The sequence below is a fragment of the Balaenoptera acutorostrata genome, chromosome 9 (assembly GCF_949987535.1).
Source record: "Balaenoptera acutorostrata chromosome 9, mBalAcu1.1, whole genome shotgun sequence".
Lineage (NCBI taxonomy): Eukaryota > Metazoa > Chordata > Mammalia > Artiodactyla > Balaenopteridae > Balaenoptera > Balaenoptera acutorostrata.
This window is the reverse complement of record NC_080072.1, coordinates 63,504,395-63,530,680: the sequence shown is the minus strand read 5'-3', so window position 1 is coordinate 63,530,680 and position 26,286 is coordinate 63,504,395. Positions and strand designations below refer to the sequence as shown.

General features: G+C 37.6%; 1 protein-coding gene across 12 annotated transcripts in view; it reads left to right on the top strand.

The window, feature by feature from the left end:
• The window catches only part of DLG2 (discs large MAGUK scaffold protein 2), a 1,232,045-nt gene that overhangs the window by 523,851 nt on the left and 681,908 nt on the right, over positions 1-26,286 (top strand). For all 12 annotated transcript variants that reach the window (XM_057552562.1, XM_057552552.1, XM_057552555.1 and 9 more), the window contains one exon: positions 12,024-12,074. In XM_057552562.1, coding sequence (XP_057408545.1) covers positions 12,024-12,074 — 51 coding nt within the window. The remainder of the gene's footprint in view (positions 1-12,023; positions 12,075-26,286) is intronic.

Here is a 26,286-nt window from a genome sequence, read left to right as displayed (position 1 = left end):
CAGAAGCCATATCTCATTCATCCCTGTATCTCCAGGGCTTATCACCATACCTAGCACATGGTAGGTTCTAAAGTGTTAGATTATGTTTTAATTCACGTATTTGGTATTTAAATTAGAAATTACCAATGCATGTGCATAAAAATTTGCCGAGATAAATTCAAGTCATATATCATAGGAAAAGACCACAGTTATTAGGGGAGGCCTAATACTTACTTTAAGATGGAGAAGATTTCAATGACAGTGCAATTTCTCGCGTGACCTGATTCTAAAGATTCTTCTGAAGACATACTATAAACAAGGCATGGCACCAGAAGTTACAAGCGTATAAAAAATGAGTAAAATAAAGAGTGTATCCTTATGAGGATGGGATATAAGGGATGCAATGAGAGCAGCCTTAGGAAACTGAGTGCCAGTAGCAGAGAAACATGATGGTCAAACTGGGAAAGAGAATATTAAAAAGAAAACACAAGAACGAGTGGACAAAAGATTGGGAGAAAATCCAGTTGCGGTTATATTCTGAGTGAAAGCCACACTGACCTGATTTGGGAGAGACAGCAAGGACAATTCCTGTCCATAAGGGAGTACGTCTTAGATGAGTTCATGAAAGAAGTGTTTGTGTTAAAAAAGGTTTTTAGTGGATTTTGTAGAAGAAAGCAAGTTTGTTTGCTTCTTAAATGATATTTTGTACTACTGGAGAAATTAGCAAGCATTCAACATTCGATCAAATAAATCTTGTGGCCCTTGCAGATTGTTAATCCAGAACTCAATAGAATAGCTGTCACTATTGAACACCTACTATGTGCAAGGCAGTGAAGGCACGTAATCTCATTTATTCTTCCCAACAATCTCATAACGAGAATTGTGTGCTATTATAGCTAAAATCTCTATTTTTTATTTTTATTTATTTAACATCTTTATTGGAGTATAATTGCTTTACAATGTTGTGTTAGTTTCGCTGTATAACAAAGTGAACCAGCTATATGTATACATATATCCCCATATCCCCTCCCTCTTGCTCCCGCCCTCCCGAACCCACCCCTCTAAGTGGTCACAAAGCACTGAGCTGATCTCCCTGTGCTATGCAGTTGCTTCCCACTAGCTATCTAACTTACATTTCGTAGTGTATATATGTCAATGCTACTCTCTCACTTCGTCCCAGCTTACCCTTCCCCTTCCCCTTGTCCTCAAGTCCATTCTCTACATCTGCGTCTTTATTCCTGTCCTGCCCCTAGGTTCATCAGAACCTTTTTTTTTTTTTTAGGTTCCATATAAATGTGTTAGCATATGGTATATGTTTTTCTCTTTCTGACCTACTTCACTCTATATGACAGACTCTAGGTCCATCCAATTCACTACAAAAACCTCAATTTTGTTTCTTTCTATGCCTGAGTAATATTCCATTGTATATATGTGCCACATCTTCTTTATCCATTTATCTGTCAGTGGACACCTAGGTTGCTTCCATGTCCTGGCTATTGTAAACAGTACAACAGTGAACATTGTGGTACATAACTCTTTTTGAATTGTGGTTTTCTCAGGGTATATGCCCAGTAGTGGGATTGCTCGGTAATATGGTAGTTCTATTTTTAGTTTTTTAAGGAACCTCCATACTGTTCTCCATAGTGGCTGTATCAATTTACATTCCCACCAACAGTGCAAGAGGGTTCCCTTTTCTCCACACCCTCTCCAGCATTTATTGTTTGTAGATTTTTTGATGATGGCCATTCTGACCAGTGTGAGGTGATACCTCATTGTGGTTTTGATTTGCATTTGTCTAATGATTAGTGATGTTGAGCAATTTTTCATGTGTTTGTTGGCAATCTGTATATCTTCTTTGGAGAAATGTCTATTTAGGTCTTCTGCCCATTTTGCATTGGGTTGTTTGATTCTTGATATTGAGCTTCATGAGAAAAGGAGATTAATCCTTTGTCAGTTGCTTTGTTTGCAAATATTTTCTCCCATTCTGAGGGCTGTCTTTTCGTCTTGTTTATGGTTTCCTTTGCTGTGCAAAAGCTTTTAAGTTTCATTAGGTCCCATTTGTTTATTTTTGTTTTTATTTCCATTTCTCTAGGAGGTCGGTCAAAAATGATCTTGCTGTGATTTATGTCAAAGAGCGTTCTTCCTATGTTTTCCTCTAAGAGTTTTATAGTGTCTGGTCTTACATTAAGGTCTTTAATCCATTTTGAGTTTATTTTTGTGTATGGTGTTAGGAATTGTTCTAATTTCATTCTTTTAGATGCAGCTGTCCAGTTTTCCCAGCACCACTTATTGAAGAGGCTGTCTTTTCTCCATTGTATATTCTTGCCTCCTTTATCAAAGATAAGGTGACCATATGTGCGTGGGTTTATCTCTGGGCTTTCTATCCTATTACATTGATCTATATTTCCGTTTTTGTGCCAATACCATACTGTCTTGATTACTGTAGCTTTGTAGTATAGTCTGCAGTCAGGGAGCCTGATTCCTCCAACTCCATTTTTCTTTCTCAAGATTGCTTTGGCTATTCGGGGTCTTTTGTGTTTCCATACAAATTGTGAAACGTTTTGTTCTAGTTCTGTGAAAAATGCCAGTGGTAGTTTGATAGGGATTGCATTGAATCTGTAGATTGCTTTGGGCAGTAGAGTCATTTTCACAATGTTGATTCTTCCAGTCTAAGAACGTGGTATATCTCTCCATCTGTTTGTATCATCTTTAATTTCTTTCATCAGTGTCTTATAGTTTTCTGCATACAGGTCTTTTGTCTCCTTAGGTAGGTTTATTCCTAAGTATTTTATTCTCTTTGTTGCACTGGTAAATGGGAGTGTTTCCTTAATTTCTCTTTCAGATTTTTCACCATTAGTTTATAGGAATGGAAGAGATTTCTGTGCATTAATTTTGTATCCTAGTACTTTACCAAATTCATTGATTAGCTCCAGTAGTTTTCTGGTACCATCTTTAGGATTCTCTATGTATAGTATCATGCCATCTGCAAACAATGACAGTTTTACTGCTTCTTTCCCAATTTGGATTCCTTTTATTTCTTTTTCTTCTCTGATTGCTGTGGCTAACACTTCCAAAACTATGTTGAATAATAGTAGTGAGAGTGGGCAAGCTTGTCTTGTTTCTGATTTTAGAGGAAATGGCTTCAGTTTTTCACCATTGAGAATGATGTTGGCCATGGGTTTGTCATATGTGGCCTTTATTATGTTGAGGTAAGTTCCCTCTGTGCCTACTTTCTGGAGGGTTTTTATCATAAATGGGTATTGAATTTTGTTGAAAGCTTTTTTTGCATCTATTGAGATGATGATATGATTTTTATCCTTCATTTTGTTAATATGGTGTGTCACATTGATTGATTTGCATATATTGACAAATCCTTGCATTCCTGGAATAAACCCCACTGATCATAGTGTATGATCCTTTTAATGTGCTGTTGGATTCTGTTTGCTGGTATTTTGTTGAGGATTTTTGCATCTATGTTCATCAGTAATATTGGCCTGTAGTTTTCTTTTTTGTGACATCTTTGGTTTTGGTATCAGGGTGATGGTGGGCTCGTAGAATGAGTTTGGGAGTGTTCATCCTGCTGCTATATTTTGGAAGAGCTTGAGAAGGATAGGTGTTAGCTCTTCTCTAAATGTTTGATAGAATTCGCCTGTGAAGCCATCTGGTCCTGGGCTTTTGTTTGTTGGAAGATTTTTAATCACAGTTTCAATTTCAGTGCTGGTGATTGGTCTGTTCATATTTTCTATTTCTTCCTGGTTCAGTCTCAGAAGGTGGTGGTTTTCTAAGAATCTGTCCATTTCTTCCAGGTTGTCCATTTTATTGGCATATAGTTGCTTGTAGTAATCTCTCATGATCCTTTATATTTCTGAAGTGTCAGTTGTTTCTTCTCGTTTTTCATTTCCAATTCTGTTCGTTTGAGTGTTCTCCCTTTTTTTCTTGATGAGTCTCGCTAGTGGTTTATCAATTTTGTTTATATCTCAAAGAACCAACTTTTAGTTTTATTGATCTTTGCTATTGTTTCCTTTGTTTCTTTTTCATTTATTTCTGATCTGATCTTTATGATTTCTTTCCTTCTGCTAACTTTGGGGTTCTTTTGTTCTTCTTTCTCTAATTGCTTTAGGTGTAATGTTTGGTTGTTTATTTGAGATGTTTCTTGTTTCTTAAGGTAGGATTGTATTGCTATAAACTTCCCTCTTAGAACTGCTTTTGCTGCATCCCATAGGTTTTGGGTCATCGTGTTTTCATTGTCATTTATTTCTAGGTATTTTTGGATTTCCTCTTTGATTTCTTCAGTGATCTCTTGGTTATTTAGCAGTGTACTGTTTAACCTCCATGTGTTTGTATTTTTTACAGTTTTTTTCTTGTAATTGATATCTAGTCTCATAGCGCTGTGGTCAGAAAAGATACTTGGTACAATTTCAATTTTCATAAATTTACCAAGGCTTGATTTGTGACCCAAGATATGATCTATCCTGGAGAATGTTCCCTGAGCACTTGAGAAGAAAGTGTATCCTGTTGTTTTTGAATGGAATGTCCTATAAATATCAGTTAAGTCCATCTTGATTAATGTGTCATTTAAAGCTTGTGTTTCCTTACTTATTTTCATTTTGGACGACCTGTCCATTGGTGAAAGTGAGGTTTTAAAGTCCCCTACTATTCTTGTGTTACTGTCAATTTCCCCTTTTATGTCTGTTAGCATTTGCCTTATGTATTGAGGTGCTCCTGTGTTGGGTGCATAAATATTTACCATTTTTATATCTTCTTCTTGGATTGATCCCTTGATCATTATGTAGTGTGTAGTGTCCTTCTTTGTCTCTTGTAACAGTCTTTATTTTAAAGTCTGTTTTATCCAATATGAGAATTGCTACTCCAGCTTTCTTTTGATTTCCATTTTCATCTAATATCTTCTTCCATCCCCTCACTTTCAGTCTGTATGTGTTCCTAGGTCTGAGGTGGGTCTCTTCTAGACAGCATATATACAGGTCTTGTTTCTGTATCCATTCAGCCAGTCTATATCTTTTGGTTGGAACATTTAATCCATTTACATTTAAGGTAATTATTGATATGTATGTTCCTATTACCATTTTCTAAATTGTTTTGGGTTTGTTTTTGTAGGTCTTTTCCTTCTCTTGTGTTTCCAGCCTAGAGAAGTTCCTTTAGCATTTGTTGTAAAGCTGGTTTGGTGGTGCTGAATTCTTTTAACTTTTGCTTGTCTGTAAAGGTTTTAATTTCTCTGTCAAACCTGAATGCGATCCTGGTTGGGTAGAGTAATCTTGGTTGTAGGTTTTTCCCTTTCATCACTTTAAATATGTCCTGCCACTCCCTTCTGGCTTGCAGAGCTTCTGCTGAAAGATCAGCTGTTAACCTTATGGGGATTCCCTTGTATGTTATTTGTTGCTTTTCCCTTGCTGCTTTTAATATTTTTTCTTTGTATTTAATTTTTGATAATTTGATTAATATGTGTCTTGGTATGTTTCTCCTTGGATTTATCCTATATGGAACTCTCTGCACTTCCTGGACTTGTTTGACTATTTCCTTTCCCATGTTAGGGAAGTTTTCAACTATAATCTCTTCAAATATTTTCTCAGACCCTTTCATTTTCTCTTCTTCTTCTGGGACCCCTGTAATTCTAAAGTTGGTGTGTTTAGTGTTGTCCCAGAAGTCTCTGAGACTGTCCTCAATTCTTTTCATTCTTTTTTCTTTACTCTGCTCTGCAGTAGTTATTTCCACTATTTTTACTTCCAGGCCACTTATCTGTTCTTCTGCCTCAGTTATTCTGCTACTGATTCCTTCTAGAGAATTTTTAATTTCATTAATTGTGTTGTTCATTTTTTGTTTGCTCTTTAGTTCTTCTAGGTCCCTGTTAAACGTTTCTTGTATTTTCTCCATTCTATTTCCAAGATTTTACATCATTTTTACTATCATTACTCTGAATTCTTTTTCAGGTAGACTGCCTATTTCCTCTTCATTTGTGTGGTCTGGTGGGTTTTTACCTTGCTCCTTCATCTGCTGCATATTTGTCTGTCTTCTCCTTTTGCTTAACTTACCGTGTTTGGGGTCTCCTTTTCACAAGCTGCAGGTTCATAGTTCCTGTTGTTTTTGGTGTCTGCCCCCAGTGGGTAAGGTTGGTTCAGTGGCTTTTGTAGGCTTCCTGGTGGAGGGGACTGGTGCCTGTGTTCTGTGTTCTTGTCTTTCTGGTGGGCAGGGCTGAGTCTGGTGGTGTGTTTTGTGGTGTCTGGAAACTTATTATGATTTTAGGCAGCCTCTCTGCTAATGTGTGGGGTTGTGTTCCTGTCTTGCTAGTTGTTTGGCATGGTGCGTGCAGCACTGGAGCTTGCTGGCCATTGGGTGGAGCTGGGTCTTAGCGTTGAGACGGAGATCTCTGGGAGAGCTCTCGCTGATTGATATTATGTAGGGCTGGGAGGTCTCTGGTGTTCCAATGTCCTGAACTCGTCTTTCCCACCTCAGAGGCACAGGCCTGACACCCAGCCGGAGCACCAAGACCCTGTCAGCCTCAGGGCTCAGAAGAAAAGGGAGAAAAAAAGAAAAACAAACTGATAAATAAAATAAATAAATAAATTATGAACTTAAAAAAAATTTTTAAATTAGTAAAATAAAAAATTTTTTAAAGTAATAATAAAAAGAAAAAAAAAGAAGAGAGCAACCAAACCAATAAAGAAATCCACCAATGATAACAAGCGCTAAAAACTATACTAAGATAAACATAAAAATCGGAAACAATCAGTCACAGACAGCAAACCTCAAATCTGCAGTTGCTCCCAAAGTCCACTGCCTCAATTTTGGGTTGATTCGTTGTCTGTTCAGGTATTCCACAGATGCACGGTACATCAAGTTGATTGTGGGGATTTAATCCTCTGCTCCTGAGGCTGCTGGGAGAAATTTCCCTTTCTCTTCTTTGTTCACACAGCTCCTGGTGTTCAGCTCTGGTTTTGGCCCCGCCTCTGCGTGTAGGTCACCCTCAGGCATCTGTTCATGTGCAGACAGGACAGTGTTAAAGCAGCAGCTGATTAGGGGGCTCTTGCTCATTCAGGCTGGGGGGAAGGAGGGGTATGGTAGTTATAATTGGAATGCAGGGTGAGCCTGCGGTGGCAGAGGCCGGTGTGAGGTTGCAACAGCCTGAGATGTGCCGTGTGTTCTCCCGGGAAAGTTGTCCCTTGATCACGGGACCCTGGCAGGGGCGGGCTGCACAGGCCCCCTTTGGTGTTTGGATAGTGACCTGTGCTTGCACACAGGGTTCTTGGTGGCTGCAGCAGCAGCGTTAGCGTTTCATGCCCATCTCTGGGGTTCAAGCTGATAGACTCAGCTCACGCCCCTTTCTGGAGCTCATTTAAGCAGTGCTCTGTCTTCTGTGGGCAGACAGAGAAGGCATCCCCTCTCCTCGTGCACCCTGAAACAATGGTCTCTTGCCTCTTAGGCAGGTCCAGACTTTTTTCTGGACGCCCTCCCGGCTAGCTGTGGCACACTAGCCCCCTTCAGGCTGTGTTCACGCAGCCAACCGCAGTCCTCTCCCTGGGGTCTGACCTCCAAACCTGGAGCCTCAGTTCCCAGCCCCCACCTGCCCTGGCGGGTAAGCAGACAAGCCTCTCAGGCTGTTGAGTGTTGGTGGGCACCAATCCTCTGTGCGGGAATCTCACCGCTTTGCCCTCTGCACCCCTGTTGCTGCGCTCTCCTCCATGGTTCTGAAGCTTCCGCTGCACCAACACCCTGTCTCCGCCAGTGAAGGGGCTTCCTAGTTTTTGGAAACTTTTCCTCCTTCACAGCTCCCTCCCAGAGGTGCAGGTCCCGTCCATATTCTTTTGTCTCTGTTTTTCCTTTTTTCTTTTGCCCTACCCATGTATGTGGGGATTTTCTTGCCTTTTGGGAAGTCTGAGGTCTTCTGCCAGTGTTCAGTAGGTGTTCTGTAGGAGTTGTTCCACATGTAGTTGTATTTTTGATGTATTTGCGGGGAGGAAGGTGATCTCCACGTCTTACTCCTCTGCCATCTTGAAGGTCCCCCCCCCCATTTTTTATTTTAAGACAGTTGTCGCAGATATCTTTAAATATTGTTCACGTTCATCACTCTGCTTTATATGCTAAAACCATAAGATTCAGAGATGTCTTATTTACTATATTATAATCACTTATAATAAAGGGCAGAATTAGTACATTATCTGTCATATTCTATTCTACTAAGGAATCAAATATATATATACAACAAATAGTAAATATATCTGTACAGATCTTGCATGTGGCAACAGTGGGGCTGTGGCTCAAGTCCACTTGTATATTTTGTGTATTGGATATCACACTTCTGTGAGGTTTTAATATGTTTGTGTTTGGTACCTCTTTAAGGACTGTATGTTTCTTGAGAATAGCGATAATGTCGTAAAATCTTTATTTTCTCACTACCTGTCACATCACTTGGCACACCATGCATGCTCAATACTTGTTCATTAGGTGAAATTGTGTTTAGTCCTAAGAAGCCAACACTTTGATATTCATGTTTTAACATTTGCTTTAATCTGTGATATGGGAATGTATAAAAATTCATTCATCTTACATTTTGGTATGCTGTTAGTTTTAATGAAATTACAAATGTGGAAAAGAACAAAAAAAATCAAAGAAATCATTACTTAAGATTCCAATTAAAGAACATTAAACCATGGACTAGTTCACATGTGTTATTCATGAAAAACCTCTTTTCAGGAGATAAAAGTAGATCTCAAATCAAATTATATTATCACCCAGGCAGGTGGTACTATAGCGCTCAAGGGAAAAAAAAAAAAATCAGTGAAATTAACCTAAAGACTGTCAGAGAGAGAAAAATATATGAAAAGTATTCAGAGTTTATTAAATTAGAACTTTAAATACCAAATTTGAATTTGAGTAAGTTATGCTCTTGTCTTAACTTCCATATGAGGCCAGGAAGGCTATATGCCCAGAACTATGCAGGACAATGTGTGGCATCAATTTGATTTTCTAGCCACCATGGAAACCTACCAGCTGTCACTACATAACCATTAGGTTCAGAAAAATCAAGTATCTGAAGAAAAACGTATTTCAAAACTGGGAAATTCCATCTACTTTAGTGACCCTCCATGTCTAAAATACTGCCAATCCTCTCACTTTTCCAGGTGGAGGGGAGACTGTCAGTGATGGTCAGAGCCAGATCTGAAATAATGAGAGCCCTCTCCATGCCACTGTACAGGCTCCAAACTATCAGGATCATAAAACATTACCAGAGTGCTTAAATATCACAGGAAGTATTACTGGTCAAGAAAAAAAAAAAAAAAACATATATAAGTGGCAGTATTTTTCAGGAAGAGAATCCTTTGTGAATTAAAAGGCATATATTGTCAAACTAATTGGGAGTAGAGTGAGGCCACTGAGACAAGTTCAGACAATAGACTGTCTGTAAACCACGCCCCCCCCCAGCAGATGATGGGAGCCATTCACAACAGTTTTTCTTGGTTTTTCTGAATAAGAATACATGAAATTATGGCTAGGAGGGAATTACTGTTTATGCCTTTTGTGTCCTTACCACTCAGTAAGCAACCATTCTTCTAAGCAAACGTGAACAAAATATATTTAAAGACTGTTGAATTGGTGTACTCCTCTGAAAAGTTAACTAAATTTTCACAAATGTCACAGTGCACTCTTATATACCTCTGTTTAGAATGGAGGTATTCTTAGTTCTTTCTATTTCATTCTTTCCCCCAAGAGACTTTGCCAAGGGACCTTGTAGGATTTCTTATCTTAGAGGTTCTTAGGCAGAACATAGATGATGCTCTCCTAGTGACAAAACAATAAACACTAGAACCTCTTAAATGTTTTTCCTAAATTCCCACTCTGGCTCTTATTATTCCATGTTTTAAATGCTCCTCAATTAAAGGTTGAAATATTGCTTCACCTATGCTAAAATCCTTTCACTTCTTTATAATTTCACTAAATCCTGTTGTAGTCATGGAATATTTTCTTTTAAAGGTAAGGTTACATCCCAACCTGGACGTCATCTTCCCCTCTTAAAAAGAGATCCTGGATACTACTGAATTAGGCAAATGACATACTTTTCTTGGGTTGAAAACTAAAGACCCATGGAGTAAATGTAAGCCATCAATGGTTCACCTAGCTGACTGGGGAACTTCTGAATACAAATTAGATTGTGTATAAATAATGCTTCTAGGATCTAAAAGTCAACATATATGATCATACAAATGTTCAGCAAAGATTTTGGTAGACCCCAGCTATGCAATGTGTGTCACTAAAATATTCTTGTCTTTTAAGCACTTCCTAACAGAATTTTCACCTCTGATATTTATTATCAGAGGCTTGTTTTCTTCTCTTTGAAGTTGTCTTTTCCTCTGCAGTTTGCACCACTTTAATAACGTGAAGGGCTCCACTCTAGAGAAGCACTGAAGCAAAGAAGAGCTTCATGGAGCCATACTGCGAGAATTAAAACACATCACATTAGCTCAGCCTTCCCTCTCTGCCTTCTCTCTGTCAACTAAAAAAATTTATGAATAAAAAGGATTAATATGGAAACACACACATACAGGGAGTTTTGAGTTTCCTTTTGTACTTTTACGTGTGAAGAACAAAAATATGTCTATAAAGTTGCTAAAGCTTAGTTCTAACATCATCAAGTTCTCTTCTCTGAGTCATTAAGTTGTTGAAGGCCAGAAAATCAAATTTGGTTTAGGGCTGTTTGATAATGTAGTAACACAGTAAAATGTGATTCCCCAATTAGCTCATGTAATTAGAAAATCAAAAACATGCTCTAAGTGGCTGGTGGACACACATAAGTAAAGTCTATTGTCATTCTTTATATTTGCTGATGATAGTTTTATGCCTTCAATTAATGATACCATATACAAATTCCTTATGGAAGAGAACCCACAAGCGTCTGTGTTTATAAATCAGATAAATAATTTAATTACTTAGTTCAGTCATTCATTCATTCACTTTTTTTCCCCTTCATCATTTCTTTTTTGCCAGCCTCTATTAGGTAATGGGGCTATCTGATCCTTGCCTTCCAGAGAGCTCTCAATATGCAAGAACTATATTTAAATTCTTCTAAAGAAGGGACAGTAAACTGAAGTTAGAACATTACAAAAATTATGGCTTTTTGGTTGAAAATTAGATTTTTCTGGCTGATTTCTAAATGTTAATGATGTTGCCAAGACATATATAAGAAAAAAGAAACCGCCTATTCAAGAATTTTCTTGCTCAGAGGTTTTGCCTGGCTGAGGAGGGCTCTGTGATAGATAAAAGTGGGAATTGAATATTTGTTAGATTATTTTAAAGTAGCTCTTCATATATTCTATATTCATGTCTGTTGAAATCTAAGGCATATGTTTTATGTTGCCTGGCTATATTTAAAATGTTTCTCTCTGTAAGTTTAAATAAATTTAAGGGTTGGTTGGATGGTGAAAATGCTTTCTCACTAGGAATTTCAGACATGTCCTGGTTTTTTCTTTTCTCATTGCTACTGAAGGCATGGTTACGTGGTCCAGGGCTTCCCAACAAATATAACAAGAGGATAATGGGGATAAATTACCTGAGCTTGAACCAATAAAGAAAAGGCATTTCTTATCTGACATGGTCATTCTTAATGCTGTTTTACAGCCAGAAATGTCATATGGTTGTGCTGCCCTTGCCACTAATTTCTTAAGGTCATATTTTAGTGTCTCTTCATGGAAAATTTTAAAGATATTAGGAAATTTTTTCCCCTTGTAACTGTAACATTGCCCCTAGTTGGTTTATTCTTTGTAAACTCACAGTGCACATTTTGTATTGTTTCCTCTCCCCCAAACATCACAAAATTCTAAGGGATGCAATAAGTGTTTTTTTCTAGAGTCTCACTCATATTTTAGAATAGCTTGGATTATATTTCATTTGTATGAAAACATACAATCACAAACATCAATAAAGTTTGGTTTATTCATAGCCAGGATGAAATTTAACCCCCTAATGTTATGTAAAATGCAGCTCTCTCCTCCTCAAAATGTATTTAATCTTTCTCTCTATTTTTTTCCTATTTACAGGTCAATGGGACAGAAATTGAATATGAGTTTGAAGAAATTACACTGGAGAGGGTAAGTAAAAAACCCAATAATCCAAAACCCTAATCTTGCATTCCACATTCTGCATCCTAATGGGTTGTCTTGTGAAAATGTGCAATTGTGTCTTATACCCTGGAAATTTCTAACAGCACTCACAATGAGAATATTAATGAAATGCTTTCAGTGGAGGGCATGGAGACAAGCAGAGCGAATCACCAGAATGTTCAGTATGTAAACTACATTGCCAGGATTTGGAGAAATGAATAGGAAAGACAAATATTCAGTGAGCTTGTATGATACTCTTTTCCTGTTGTTTTCGTTATAAATGTTTTTCTATACATTTTAAGATATATTATAAAATATTTTCATTTATGTGATATTAATACTATCTTCATAACTACCATTACCATGCATTTTTTAGTTTAAAAAAACAAGTGATGGATTTTAAAACCTCCCCCATAGAGAAAAACATAGCAACCCTGCAGAGATCTGCCAGTGTATTGTTAAGACCTTGGCATGGGTTTGACAAATTAGGGAAATTCTGTGTACCATAACCCAAATATATAAAGATATTTTACAGAAGAACAAAAGAAAGGCCAAAGACCACCTAGAAAAAAAAATGACTGAAAGGTATTAACAGGACATTCATCAAAAAAGAAAAGGCCAATAACATCCAAAAACCTGCTCAACTTTATTATTAAACAAAGAAAACAATGGTACTAAACAGTTTTTGTCAACCCCATTGGCAAAACATTTAAAAGAAAGGTTAATGTTCACTGCCATTGAGTGGGCCTGGAAATTGGAGTAGCCATGAAAGAGCAGTTTGGAAACATGGATCAAAAGCTTTAAAATGGACACTTTTTGACCCAGGAGTTATAGAAATACACAAGTCTACAAAGAATGTTCATATTGGTATTGTTTATAATAGTGAAGACTGAAAAAGCCAAGTGTTTAATAATACATTATTATATGTCCACATAACAGAAAATTGAGTTATATTAATAGTGTTTTAGAAAAATATTTAATTACAAGGATAGGAGGTCCAACCAGACTCTATTATTAAATTAAAAATCAAGTTTAAAAATGACATTTAAATATAATCCAATAAACACAAATAAAGCTATATATGAATAATACACAGTCACAAATATTTACATAAAGCCTGGAAGGATATACACCAAAATGTTAAAAGTGGTTAACTCTTCTTAAGGATTTTTGAGTAGTTTTTAGTTACTTCTTTTTGTTTATATTTATTTCCTACACTTTCCATAATAAACATGTAATACACATATATTAAAAAATAAAAATGTAAGTATTTTTCCTAAGCTATCATTCAAGCATGAACTCAGACTCTAGATCTACATTTACATGTATTTTTCCTTTTCAGTTTACTGATAATTCACTTTCCTGAGTCAGGGAATTTCTCACTTCCAGCCTAATTTTTATTGTGAGTGGCTTTAAAAGGAAATTTACATTAAAAGTTAAGAATTTGACAGATGGGTTCTTTAAAACTTCCATTATGAACTTTGATAAAATTTTAAAGGCATGTTAAATGGAGAAAAGTGAGGTTTGTGGAAAATTAGCCCCAATGAGAAAAGAGAAGATATTTCTCCTTCTAAATTATTAATCTTCTCTCTGGAATTAGCTACATAAATTGTGGGATGCAGTGCAAAATGAAACCGTGAGGCCCTTGTTTAAAAACTAGTAAGAATTAAAAGATGGCAACAGCAGGAGCCTTCTAAATGTAGGACCTTGTTCAACTACACAGATCTCATGCTTATGAGGCCAACCTCTCTGTCTCTGAACCCCACACATATATACATCTTGACTAAAACGCCATTTAGTTACCCTGGCTTTACAAGTCAGAAATAGTTAGAAGCTAACATTGGTGTGAAGTAGAACATTCTCTAGGAGTCAGACAATTGTGGGTGCTAGTATGTGTTCTGATGCTTACTTGCTTCATGAGACAGCTTGCCATCTCACTTCCCTTACTTCCTACCCTAGGGTTCCTGATCACACTCTGAACTTTGTCGTGGCCATTAGCTGTACCCCCTCCAAGACCTCTGTGTCAAGCATCGTCTTGTCAGAACACCACCTCCTATCTGCCCTTAACATTTATTCTACTGCCCCCACTCCCAAAATTCTTCACCCCTTTGGGACCTCGAATTATTGATTTCACCATTTACCTCCTGTTTTCACCCTTCTTTATGCCCTCCCCTTCCTCCTCCCCTGTAGCATATGTTTCCTGGTCCCATCACTCTAATTCTCCTTCTCGCACGTTCAACATTTTTATTTCCTCTCTCTTTTTTTGTGTTCATCAAGCAAACTCTCAGCCCTTGTTAATCTACCCTGGTTAGACCTACACCTTCCTACTTACTCCATGCCAGCACCTGGGTAACTGAACATAGCTAAAGAAGCACCTAGTCATCTCACTTTAAATTTATAACTATTGGTTTCAAATGAACGCTCAAAACACCGGAGCAATTCTTATAAATTTCTTTAGAAGAATCATTTTCTCTTTCTCTGGGACAAAAATTTCATATCTCATTTGCTTCCCTCAAATCTCAAACACTCCCTCCCTCATCCTCTCTCTTATCTATTGATCTCTCTTCATGTGGCCTTGAGAAAATCCAAGCAATCAAATGAAAACCACCTTACTTTCCTACCACCAGGTCCACTAGTGTGCTCTCCCCGTTACAATGAAGGAATTTTCCCTGCTGCTTTCCAAGGCCAGCTCTTTACCTGTGACCTGGTCTCCATAACCTCTTATCCATTTAAGGACTTTGCTTCTGGAGTTTTCTCCTCTCTCTCCTGCAATATCAGTTTCTCTCTTGCTTTTTCCCAGATTAATTTAATTTAATTTAATTTAATTACATCTATAAATTTAATTAATTTAATTTAATTACATCTATTACATGATGTAATATCTCTCATCTTAAAGAAAAAGTATGTCCCTTGACCCAATGTTCCCCACCCCCATTATTGCCTCATTACTCTATTTTGCTTAACCAAAAATCTAGGGAAATTGTCTATTTGCATCAACTCCACTTTAGTACCTCCTTTTCTTATTTTAACCTATTTCATGTTTTCATTCTCACAGTAGTCCTAAAACAGTCCCTATCAAAGTCACAGCAGGTTCCATCTTGCTAAGTACAAGCATCAGTTCACAGTCCTAACTGACTTCTCAGCAGCATTTGATGCAGCTGTCACTGCCTCCTTCCTCAAAGATGTTAATTTCTCAGCTTCCAGAACAAAACACTCTCCTGTTTATTTACCGTGTCTTCAGTGCCCTTTCTCAGTCTCCTCACCAGCTTTTCCTCTAATTGTTGGAACACTCCAGAAGTCCAGTGCACAGACCTCTTCTTAATCTCTCCTCATTCCCTTGGTTATTTCATCCAGACCCATGGCTTTAAATACCAACTATCAACTTCAGATTCCCAAATCTGAAGTCATGACCTCTTTCTCACATTCCAAATGTGTACAGCTAGCTGTCCAGTTGGCAGCTCTCTTGAACATTAAGAAGATATTCTAAACTTGATACATTCCTAACAGAATTCATGATTTCCCTGCACTCACTACCCTTAGGGCCAAAGCTGCTTCTACCCTAATATTCGTCATCTTAACTAATTGGCTCTATTATTTTCCTTGTAAATCAGGCCCAAAAAAATAATAATAATATCTAGGAGTCTTGTATAATTACTCTTTTCCCTCAATATCCAGAACAAGTCCTACTGGTGCTACCATAGAAATATATTTCAAAATCAGTTGCATCTTACCACCTGCTCTGCTGAATCCTGGTCCGAATCAATATCATCCCATGCCTGAACCACTGTAATAACTTCTACTTTTGCCCATTCTTCTCCACAAAGTAGCCAGAGTAATCTTTTTCAAAATATAAACCAGATCGTACCACTTTTATTCCTAAAACCCTCCGAGAAGTGATAATTATACTCATTATCATCACCTACAAGGCTTTATACTATCTGACCTCTGCTTCTCTCTCCAATATTATGCCCTAACCATCAACTTCTAGAATGTTTCACTTCAGCCATACTGACTTTCTCATCAGTCCTCAAATGCCAAGCTTTTCTCACCTCGAGGCCTTTATATATGGTATTCTATATGCCTGGGAAAGTCTCCTGTCAGCTCTTTATAAGGTTTGCTCATTTCATCGTTTAAATGTCAACTCAAATGTCTCCTTCTCAGAAAAAATCTTTCCTTTGTACCCCATTTAAAGTAGTGCCAGCTTCCCTATCACACTTTTTTCCTTTTCATAGCTTTATTCTTTTATAACTGTACTTACTAATATCTGAAATTTATAGTACTTATTATTGTTTACTTTGTTAACATCTATGTCCTCCCTAAATATATGCTATATATAAATATATAGTCAACTCTATATCCAGTTTGCCTAGAACAGTATCTGGAATGTAGTATGCATTCGGTGACTCTTTGGTGGATGATTGGATTATGCCTGTGCTCTGCCTCTGTAAATACAGTGAAGTAGAGACACATGGCCTGTGTTTGACTCCTGGCTCTATCACTTGCTGGTCAAGTTACTTTGAGCTGAATACTTAACCTTTCTGTGCCTCAGTTTCTACATCTGAAAATGAGGCTAAGATATTTGTAATCACCTCCTAGGACTCTTGTGAGTATTATGTGAGTTAAGATAAAGGTTTAGAATAGCATGCATCATAATTATTCTTAACATTTCCTTTATGCTAATATGGTAGTTCTCACAAGTGTTATTTATCAGGATCATTGTGGAAGCTTAAAACTTAGCTTCCCAGTGTCAATGAACAATTTACACTAATCTAACAAGAACTCCTTTCATACCAGCTTTCCCTTTTATTTTTCTTTTTTTCTTCCTCAGTTACTTGGTTAGATGTCAGACATCCAATGATGAAGTTATGGTCTTTTCTATATGTGTTTGCAGCTTACACTTTTTCTACATTCCATCTCTTTAACATTTAATTTAGTAATAAACTAACCACCTTTAGTAACATCCCTGTGAGGTGGATATTGCTAACTTCATTTAACACATTAGGACACTCATAATTTAAATGAGTTGAAATTAAACTCAGAAATTAACTCACTTGTCAAAAGTCACAATCTTAGTAAAAATGGAACTAGGATTCAGCCCCATACCCAACAGACATGAAAACCTAAGCTCATTGCCACTAAGTCAAACTGCACCAAATTAAGCTCAAGTGTTTTTTCTCCAAGAAACTTTTCTTGACTTCCCCTCTTAGGAAAGGTGCCCTTTCATAAATTAACACAAGGAGAGAATTTCTCACACTAAATGATGAATAAAATGTCTTTTCCACTGATCTGTGAGTTCTCTGATGGAAGGAATTTTATTATAGTGTTCTTTATATTACTATGATGATATAAAAAGAACAGGGAAAGCCACTGGACAATTTGAGGACAAGCTGATGACTCCTCTCCTAGAGCATCGCTGGTCAATGCATTGACCACTTGCCACACATGGCGAATCCCACACATGTCTTCTGTACATTTAGGTGTTGAACGCTTTCTGAACAAGGGCATTGGGCACAGTCCTTGTTTCATAACATTTCACCACCTGGGGGAGGACACAGAGAAGGAACTAGGCAGAAACCATAAAGAAGAACAGACTGCTGTAGTTACCTGGCCCAGAATGGAGTACTTTCCTGAGGCATTATACCTGAACTTGGGTTAGGAAAGGTGAGCGGAAGCTAGCCATGGAGAAGGGAGTAGAAGAAGAGGGCCTCTCAGGAAACAGCAAGTGCAAATGTTCAAGGGTCCATGGAAAAGCAGCATGCTGAAGGAACTGCAAGTAGTTCAGGATGACTGACTGCATTTCAAGGTATGAAGTAGGACTCGGAGAGAGAGAGAGACCAGGCTGGAGAGATGGAGAGGACTGGGAATACAGATACCTTGGATAACATTTAAACTTAAATTTTAAACTTTATCTTGAAGGCAGTGGAGAGCCTTTGGAGAATTTTAAGCAGAAAAAGTGACATAATCATACTTGTGGTTTCAAAAGATCACTTTAGCTGCAATATTGGGTGTACATTTCATGGGATTCAGGAGATGATGCAGGTATGCCATTTAAGACGTATAATTAATGGCTAAATTCTGTCAATGGTGATGAAAGAGGAGATGATTCAAAATATGTTAAGAATGTTAGAAGAACAGATTCTGACGTTTTGTAGGATGGGAAAATGCTAGAGAGAGCAAGGAACTCAAAGATGCCTAGACAATAATCCAAGAAATTCATTAACACAATCTGGGCCTCTCAGCGATGGACACCTGTGATATTTCAAGCCTTTCTGACACCCTCAGCTCTTGTGACATTAACAAAGGTAGTTGAGTATAAAGTTCATGCCTCTGAGTTATTTATCCATTATCCATGTATGAAGTTAATAGGTTATGTACCCCTAATATGATTTGTATCAAGAGAAGCTAGTTGACCCAGCATGGATAATAGATTCATCATGCCTTCATAACCCTGACCAGCATGCATGACTACAATTTAGCAGAGATGTTGAAGTGACTATCTGACCATCTGCCGACCCCTACCCCCAGCCTCTAAAAAAAAAAGAAAATTTGCAGTGCTTTCCTGACAGCTGCAGAATTTATGACCATGTGACACTATACAAATGTTCTGTCTGACAAGTCAGGGATATTCTTTTGCAATTTAAAAAAAATCAGAGAGCTGAGCCATCTTCCCAAATATAAATCATTGACTTTTGTTACTTATTATTTGACCCATGCTAAAATAAACAGATTTATAGGGCAGAGAAAAGTGACTGATTTATTGCACCCTGCAAATTCCTACAGATGAACCGAGTTTGGGGTATAAGGTGGGTAATATGGGAATTTTTTAAACAGTATTTGTGAACCGCAGGTAAGAAGTGACCCATTAAAGTTGTCTACTGATGGACTTTCCAGACTCATCCAGGTATCAAATTAGTTAGAAATTCATTGGATGTCTGAATCACTTAGGCCAAATTTGTTTATCTCACACTATTGAGTTTTCATGAAGATGAAAATTCCTAAATTCAAATGGAATTAAGGGTCTATTGCTTCAAGTAATGTAGAGGCTTTAGGTTTCTAAATGTCTGATTTTTTTCTGGGTCTCTTTAGCTATTTCAAATTAGTAGTAACAGGAACAAAAAGCCAGAGTCCTGAAGATATTTGAGGGGGTTTCATATAGTCAGCTATAGCACAGTCTTATTCTATTTTAGTTAAATAATTTTTAATGCTAGATAATTTTCTTAAATTTTATGTATTTCCAATTATCAGTGTATATTTTAGTGTGTTTGAAATATATGCACACATATGTATATTTAAGGACATAGATACCATCCAAACCTAAGTGTGTATTTAGATACAAAAACATTTAATATGTATGAATTTTGATCAAAGTTTTATTGGCTTTGTGGAAGGTATTGCAAGATTTGTAGAACAAAAGTAGATTCACATAAGCAGTAAAAAGAAGCACAATCTTTGAACTCAGACCTTATTTTGAATCCAGAATCAGCCACTTTCTATGTGACCTTGAACAAGTGACAACCTACTAAGCTTCAGTTTTCTTCATGATGAATGCGATACTGATATCTATTTTACAGCCTTGCTGTGAAAAATAGAAATAACATATGTAAAATGCCTAAAATGGTTCATAGAACAGCATAGATTCTCAGTATTATTAGTTTTTATAAAGTGAATACTCACACCTTTATCTAAGCCTCATTATTTTTAAAGATGTCACTGTTGGTATAACTTCAGGCTATGATTCTAGGGCTAAGTCAAGTGGCAAATGTATGCTTTTCTTTCGTGTGTGCGTGTGTGTGTGTGTGTGTGTGTGTGTGTGAGAGAGAGAGAGAGAGAGAGAGAGAGAGAAAGACTGTATTTACGGTAAATGATAAGCTCCTTAAGTAATCTCCAAAATGTCTGTGTGCCCAATTATCAATGTGTTTTTTAAGCATGTTAAGTATATAAAAGGAGTCTGCCCTGAGTTTGCAGCCATAGCTTCCTCTAGAATAACCCCACACTATTTGTTGCTCTAGCTTCCCTTCTTTGTTAGCTCATAAGAATTTAGTTCCCAGCTAGACAAGCAGTTACAGTGTTTTCTTTTGTTTTCAATAGCTTCAGGCTATGATATTTGCTTCAGATGCTCTATTACCTCCTTAAAATATTTTGTAGAGATATAGTGAGCAGCTATTCTTTTTGTTTGCACATTACAACTGGCAAGAAAAACATCGTCCTTTGGGGGAACTGCTCCTTGCCCCATTCCAACCACATCATTCTGGGAACAACTGCCAATCACAGTACCCATGGTCATACAGTTGATTGACCTAGTGCTACTCATTGGAATTACCAGGCAAGCTAGTAAAAAATGAATACAGATACCTGAGCCGTGCCCTAGACCAAATAAATCAGAACCTCAGGAGTGTGGAACATGAGAAATCTTTACTCTTAAAACTTTTCTTAGGGATTTGATGTACAGTTTACAGACTGATACCTGAGCCAAACTGAGACAATAAGAGTGCTCCTCAGGGTTTTTCGCCCTGGAGTTTGGGGGATGAGAGGTGCTGCTTTCCAACTGTGCAGTATAGCTGTGAGATGTGAGGCGTGAGAGTGGCTGCCATATGAATTTCCTGCCTCATGGAGTAAGCTCATCTGAGAAAATGAGGCTTCCTGCCGAGAGAGCCAGAGACAGATGACAAAGAGGGAGAGAAAGAGAGAGAAAGAACGGGAAGCATCCAATTTCTATGTTATATCTGTCCTAAAGACCCCACCAGACAGCCACTCTGTTTCCAATGGCTAAATGAGCCCTTCCCTTAAATTCTTCTTAGCCAGACTAGTTCAAATCCATCATCCATAACTTGCCAACGAGTGGACTTATACAAATATATCTTGGTGCTGTATTTTAGTTATCACTGTGTGGAAGTTGTTGAATAGGTCCTGCCCTAGGCTCATGCTGCCATAGCCTGTTCTCAAAATAAATGTCACCTTGCTTAGATTTATCTTCTCTAAATTCTAATTGTGCCTCTTACCGCTGAGGTAAGGTCATAAAGCAAAGCCCTCCGGTAGAGAATGTTGTTGGCAGGTTGCAATAAACCTTAATACCCCAAAGCTTACACATACCATCCCCTTTAAAGTAACCCATTACTGTGTTTCAACTCCCAGAATTAAAGAACAATTTAAAAAAAGTGGCAAGTAAAGAGAATGCCTAGTGACAGGTCTATGAATTTAGGTCTCTACTGTCTAGAAACTAGACAGATTTGGAAACTAGCAAGTTTTTGTACATGTTTGCAGTGTTAACTATTGGCCTCAGATTTCAGAAAAAAATTGACTGTTAGAAATATGGTTTACAGACATTTGGGAGGGTCATTAATCTAACTTTTCTTTAGATGTAAGCATCATAGTCTCAGGATTGAAGATCGCCTGGTAAACATACTTCAAAGGCCTGATATAGATGAATTGGCACAAAATGCATTTAGCTGAAATTCAGCTGCTGTCTCCAGCCTTCTCCATTTTCTTTATAGCTCCCAGCTGATTTATCTCCCTTCTTTCACCCCACACACCGTCACCAGAGTATTAACAAGTGCTCTCTCCCAGTTCCTTAGTCTGAGCCTTAGTGCCCTCACATCATCTAAACTGACCAGTATATTTTCTTCTGCGAACCACTTGTTATACTATCACCCCTATCTTTTTTCAACATGGCTCTTGATTATTACAAGCACATGTGATGCTAGTATAATGGCACTTCTAAAACTAACAGCTTGTAGACAAAAATCTACAATGGAAAGACTTGCACGGAAGTGACAAAGCTCCATTATTCCCACTTGAGTTTTCTAATCAGAGTAGATCTATTTTCCTGACTTGTATCAATGAGCTGTGGATGGTTAAGGAGGTTTGGCAAGGAAAGCTCTAACTCAGGGATGTCCTGAGACTTCAGGATCCTGATGGAGGTACTAGATCCTGAGACTACTGGAAAGCAAAGACCCAAGAAGCAATACAGGATGGGGACCCAGCAATCACACCCGAGTCACTGAACTCTAGATCTTGAGAACTGAAAAGCTGGGGATTTTATTACTTGCAACTGAACAAACTCTGAGTGATGTAGCTCTATTTTTCTGTAGGTCAACTATCAGGCTAGTAGCAAATGTAAACTGAGTCACTCTTAGTGCCTTTTTTCTCAAACACTTCAACCACCTCCGGAATTATCCCATAGTTCTATGGCCTTATACAGTGACAAGACAACCTACACATCGTTTGGCCATGTTTCCTCACAGGTGACCGCTGCAACACCCATAGTTCCTCTCTGAGTTGTCCCTTTCAGTCTGTCAGTTTCTGCTACACCTTTCCAATATAGTGGACATTCGTCAGTTATCTACCCATTTCATTCTTTTCACCCCTTCCCTTTTGCTAACTGTGCCCGGATTTTAGTTCAGATGTCTGCCTTTTCCCACACAACGCATGTACTGTGATGGAAGCTAGGGTGACTCTGAACTCAAGGGGTAGGTCCTTATTGATTTAAGCCAATGAGCACTGATAGAGGCCCTTAGCCTCCATCAGTGGTGACTATGCAACCTAATCCAGTACAATCACAGTGAATTCTGTGACTCTTGCTTAGAATTCTGAGATAGAAACCCACTCTTTTCCACGGTCATGAAGTAAGGGAGCCTATAGCTCAGATAGTAGCTTGGAGCCATTTTATGACCAGAAAAGGATTCCAGCTTTAGAATGAAGTACCATTTTAGATGGCAGAGTAGGTAAATCGGGTAGAAAACAGTCTTGGTGACATCCTGAGACCATGAAGCAAACCATCTCTGAAGCACTCCTTCTGAATTTTTGTTAATCTCCTTTATTGTGTTAGCGAGTTTAAATTGTGAGTTTTGTTATTTGCAACTAAACAAATCCTAAATGACATAAATGGGTCATGAGACTCTTTAGGAAACTGTTTAGGGCCCCATCTTCTTAGACATGCCTCAAAATCATTTATCTTTGAAAATTATTCTTTCTCTCTTCTTATTCCAGTTCAGTGACTCTCTCCCCACCCTGCCCCCCTCCCCATCTGGGAAGCCTCACGCTTATTCCCTCTGCAGAGGACTCCTCTTCCCCCTTTTACTTCCTCCAAAAACCCTTTAATTTCTTCAGAGGGCTTAGGTTTTTGGAAACAAAAGCAGGGAGATCTTTGCAGGCTGCTTCTGATTTCAACTCCCTCTTACCTCCCCCTACAATGAATAACTGCTTTAATGGGGAGAAAGGGAAAGGAAAAATACAGGGAGAAGAAAAAAATACTAGTATCTCAAAATAGAGATACACAGTAGGAAAACTGAAAGTTATTTCAAGCATTTGAGAAATGATTAGAACTAGTTGATTTAAAAGCTTATATTTTATCTGCTTAGCTTGATGAGCTTGATGCATTTTTATACTTTCAAATCATCTATCCTTTGGAGAAACAAAATGTACATAATGTGAAAATTTTCATAGATACCAGAACCTCCAAGGTGTATTACCTAGTTTTATAGTTTAAAAATGTTCGGACTATATAGACTCAGCATAAATTAAACAAAGCACATTTAGTCATTGAGAAGGATGTCACCTTGCATTTAATTCAGGATCACCAACTAGGTTCTACTGATCCTAATATTGCTCTTCACACCCTCACTATTTTTGCCTGAGAAGCTCTTACTCAAAACCCAGCTTACGTGTTACCTCCTCTGAAAAGCGTTGTCAAGTTCCCCAGTCAGAGTTAGCTTATCCATCCTTTTCATCACCTCAGGGCTTTCTCATCGTCCCCTGTGTTCATATCCTGTCTACCTTTTATATAAATTTTGAGGCCCTTAGAGGCTAAAATCCTTTTAATTTGGCATTTTACATCTGGCTGTTTTTAATCACTAGAATAACAAAGTATATCACTAACAGAACCACTAGAAGAATATTTAAGTCTTTTGACAAGATATAGAGATTCGATTCTCATCCTGATTGTGTGCGTGTATACACATACATATATATATACACATGCACATACATGTATAAATTTTATGTACATTTTGTGATATATACATTTCTTTCATGTATTTGTATTTACATGTGTTTGTAGATGGATGGATAGATAGATAGATAGATAGACAGATAGACAGACAGATAGATAGATAGACAGACAGATAGGATCTGCTTTTAAGCCAGAGCCGATGCTCATGCTCTTACTAATGCTGGTGTCACACTAAGTGTATCAACATCATTTATTGAAATTTTAGCTTTGTATGTTACTTACTCTTTTTTGGTTATCTCAAATCTTAGCAATTAGTCTATTACGGAAGTTTTAGGGCCTCTCTTTTACAGAGAAGCAAACTGTAGGTCAACGAAGTTAAGGCATCTATCCATGGTCACAGAGCTAGTATATGGCAGAGCTGGTTGACTGGTCTTCAATCACTATGAGGTGCCATCAGTAAGCATGAAAAATATGGAAGACTTTTTGGAGTAAGATATTCTCAGACCAGCCATGATATATTCAGATTACCTTTAAGGTTTATATATTTATCAAAAGGAAGCACTAAGCCAAATGGCAAAATGGCTTAGGTTAGCATCAGAAGGCTGAAAGCAGCTTCAAGCAAAAGACAAAGACAGTCATAGGTGGATGGAGATGCCTTTATTTCTCCGTAGGATTATTTCTTAATGTTTGAGAAATAAGCCACACCCATCTCCCCTGATTTACTTAAACTTTACTCAAAGCTCAGTAATGCTACCCTAACTTGGGAAAAACAAGAACAAAAATGATACCACATCTTGCAAATTTAGCACTCTCCTAATTCAAGAAATCCAATTCAAGCCGTGTTCCAATTGTGCTTTTAAAACTTTCCTCCTGAAAATATACCCAGGTTTTATGAAGCTAAAATTGGTGAGGTTGGTAGTTCTACTATGCATACAGTATTATTATTTCACTCAATTGATATACACATTCTGATACATCTCATACTTTAAGATTACTTCATTATTTCCAATTTTTTTTTCAGATATGTTTTTCATCCTTCAAACTACCCTGTGAATTAGGAAAAGAAAACTTGCCACTCCTCATTTTGCAAATGAGGAAGCGAAGGCTCAGAAAATGTTGCCATAGGTTTCTCAAGGTCACTCAATACAGAGCAAAGGCTGGTCTAAATCACATCGTTAACTTCTGGCCTTGCTCATTTGTCTCCATCTCTTGCTGTTTGGGTTTTGTTTTAACAGCAAACAAATCCAAATAATTGGCCTATTCAGGTAGAACAAACTAAAAATATCAAAATGTGGTCATTAATTTCTCAAACTAAGAGATCAGAAGAAAACTTTCTCTCATGTCAAATTGGATTTTAAATCACCCCAAATCACTTAAACTTGCTTTTCTTAAAGCAACTATCATAAATGTTTAGACTGATGAGAAGCACTTCCGAATACCGAGTTTTTATCTTCCACTGCCAGTAAGTGGGAAAAACCCTTTAACTCTCTAAAGTTTGAACATCACTGTTTAATATTTCTTATATTGATTTGAATTCTCTTTTAGTAATTTCTTCCAAACTATTTTAACAACATAACAAAGTATTTCAAGGGTGGGCTTTACAGCCATTTAGCCTAAGATCAAACTGTGGCTTTACCACTTACCAACTCTGTGAATGTGACCAAGTCACTGAGCCTGTCTGTACCTCAGTATACTCATCTGTAAAATAGGGACGATAATGATACCTTCTCTCATAGGATTGTTGTGAAGACTAAATGTGTTCATAAATATAAAAGGAGGTACTTAAAACAGTGCCTGGCCCTAATAAGTACTATACAAGAGCTAGTAATTATTATTATTACTGGTCTAGTTCTCTTCGTGTGAGAGGCCTTGAATTTTAACAAAAAAGAAATCAACATCTACTTTGTCCCTGGACTCTTTCTTCTGCAGAATTACCACTACTCCCCTATTTCTTTAATTATTTCCTACACAGTCTTCTTCCTCTGTCAATGCTCCTGACTGTTACCTTCCCTCCTAAAATTTTCTTTCATTCTACAGATATGCATTGATTGTGATGCCTGGAATTCATGCTTTGTTCACTCAACAAGCATTAATTGAGCATCTCTTCTGTGACAGGTGTATTAGAGGCTGTGAATAAGTAATAAATGAGATAGTCTCTGCCCTCAGAGAGCTTAAGAGACAGACATGTGAATGAGAGTCATTACTTCAGGGAGATCTGTTTACTACTGTGGAGTGTTGACCAGGCTTGTCATC